The 2,500-nt window shown below is 44.8% G+C and overlaps 1 protein-coding gene across 1 annotated transcript in view; it reads right to left on the reverse strand.

Moving 5' to 3' along the window:
• The window catches only part of sema3c (sema domain, immunoglobulin domain (Ig), short basic domain, secreted, (semaphorin) 3C), a gene marked incomplete at its 3' end in the record, with an annotated part of 42,880 nt that overhangs the window by 25,512 nt on the left and 14,868 nt on the right, over positions 1-2,500 (reverse strand). Inside the window, exon 2 of the mRNA XM_080537550.1 lies at positions 1,208-1,368. Coding sequence (XP_080393676.1) covers positions 1,208-1,318 — 111 coding nt within the window. The 5' untranslated portion in view covers positions 1,319-1,368. The remainder of the gene's footprint in view (positions 1-1,207; positions 1,369-2,500) is intronic.

Consider the following 2,500-nt stretch of genomic DNA (forward strand, 5'->3'; position numbering starts at 1 on the left):
GAAAGAGAGAGAGGAAAGAGAGAGAGAGAGAGAGAGACAGAGACAGAGACAGAGAGACAGAGAGAGAGAGACAGAGAGAGAGAGACAGAGAGAGAAAATAAATGAGAAAATATTGAACACAAACACACTCTGCCTCGACAAGAACGCAAGCCCTCAACAGTTTTGTAACGTCAACATGTCGCCGTTTCCAGCAGGGGAGGCTGGCGAAGGAACAGAGGATGTGTGTCTGAGTCAATTCCAGTCAATACCTGGTGTTTTCAAACCTGTAAGTGTTTGAAGGTCTAACTGAACTGAATGCATCAGGCAATTACTGTGAACATGGATCTGTTTCAGAGCTCCTGGAGGAAACTAAATGCATTCCATCTGTTTATCCACTTCACGCCTGTCAATGATGGCTGTGATGGTTCCCTCCCTGCACACAGAGAGACAGTCATCGGTGAACTTCTGCAACCAGCTCATGGAAATGGCTGTCTGCATACCACTCTAATCACGCAATGTTTTTTTGTTGACTGAAATGGGTCTGATCTATTATAGGGAAATGACATTCAATTGAATCTCACAGTGGCTGATTCTGTTAGACTATTAGCATAATTGGATAATGGGTATATCACGCACTCAGCTGTCATGTTCAAGGGAAAAGCAGTTAATGTCATTTTCTCCTGTTTGGTGAGATTTGAGTTAATGGTGTGGACATTATTAAAGCGAATATGAACAAACACAGACTCAAATACGGACCTGTGCATCACCTTACTAAATCCAAAGTTATTGTAACATAAAATAATCAAACATGTATTTGATGTTAAAGTAAATATCTCATAGCTTCTATACTCTATGTTTTGGGCATTTAGCAGACGCCTTATCCAAAGAGACTTACAATCGATACGTTTGACTAAGCAAGTGAATCATCATCCACCAGTCGTAGCAGGAAGAGTAATCTAGCTCAGGCCAGGGGCCATTGGCAGTCGTTGTGAGTCGAGTGGAAGTCTTAGGAGAAACAGTACAAGGGGGGCAGGGGAAGTCTTAGGAGACACAGTATAAGGGAAAAGCAGGTGTCTCAGGAGACGCAGTGCTGGGGGGATACCATTGCTCATTCCATTCCCTGCATTACAACAAGTCCGTCCTCTGATTTCTACCTCCGCCAGCCTCCCCTGGTCTATACAGTATACAGTACAGATACGCAGTATCTAAACGTAGTGGAGGAGCAGACCTTAAGTGTCCCGGAGGTGATGTTATTGATGTCCATAGACAGGACGTGGTCCTTGCAGCCCACGTACATCCTGTCCTGGTCCTCGTCCATCAGTAGGATCCTGTAGTCCATGGCCTTCTCTGACAGACTGTAGTACTCAAAGGACTGGGAGGTCTGGAGCTCTGGCACACGCACACACACGCACACGCACACGCGCACACAAAACAAAGAAACATCATAAGATGAAAACAGAGGACACATCGAATCAGAATGAAAACAAAAATATGGAGAAAAAAAAAGCCATTTCGCTGACGCTTTTATCCAAAGCGACTTACATACATGCAATAAGTGCATACATTTCAGTGCATTCGGTCCCAGCGGGAATTGAACCCACAACCTAAGCGTTGTTAGCGCCGTGCCTCTACCAACTGAGCCACAGGAGAGGACCGCAGAATGTGAACCCAGACTGAACAACGCATACTGTAGTTAACACTGAATAAACAACCTTGTGATGAATCAACAAGCCCACATACTCCACAGTACGCGGTACGCCTGTGATTGCTTCGTTTAGCAACACATTCATTTTGACTAGAAAAACATACATTCACTCTTGTCCTGTGACTCGGTGTACACCACAGGAGAACACATCCTTCAAAAGGCTCCCGCCAAAGTTTCCTCCCTGAGAGGCTAGAAGCTGATTGCGCTACTCTACTGTAGAAAGACAAGCATGGTACACATCCTCCAGTTGGCCTCAGAGTGATTCGGAGGCCATTCAAGAGCTCTTTGCGATACCATCAAAGCCCTTCGCTGTCAGAGTCAAGCTCATGCATATTTATCCCTATTCAATCATCATTGCGAGAGGACGGGAGTGGAGATTGGGGTTGATCCACACCATCAATCCCCTCCCTATTCTGACCTTCTCTAAAGCCTCTATTCTGGCTTTGTTTCTTCCTCGTTAATCAACAAACAACTTTGCTATGTTCTCCTTGAAACCCCCAGGCCAAAGTCACATTATGTCGTTGAAGCGGACGCCCTTTCATCCTAAAAGAAGGCTGGGTTCCAGCGTTCCTTCCTCTTTCTCTGATCATGGCCGTTGTCAGCATATGGAATGACGAGAGCCCGGCTCCAAAACAAAAAAACAAGCAAAAAAGAGTAAACACTTATAGCTTTGGAGTGGTTCCCACGACGCTTTACTCTATCACTATGTATTTCCTTGATATGTCCTGTTTACCATATCATCTACCACATCATCTGTTTACCGTATCATATACCATATCATCTGTTTACCATATCATATACCGCAATCATAGTGAG

Source organism: Nansenia antarctica (genome assembly GCF_963989245.1).
Source record: "Nansenia antarctica genome assembly, chromosome: 8".
Taxonomy (NCBI): Eukaryota; Metazoa; Chordata; class Actinopteri; order Argentiniformes; family Microstomatidae; genus Nansenia; species Nansenia antarctica.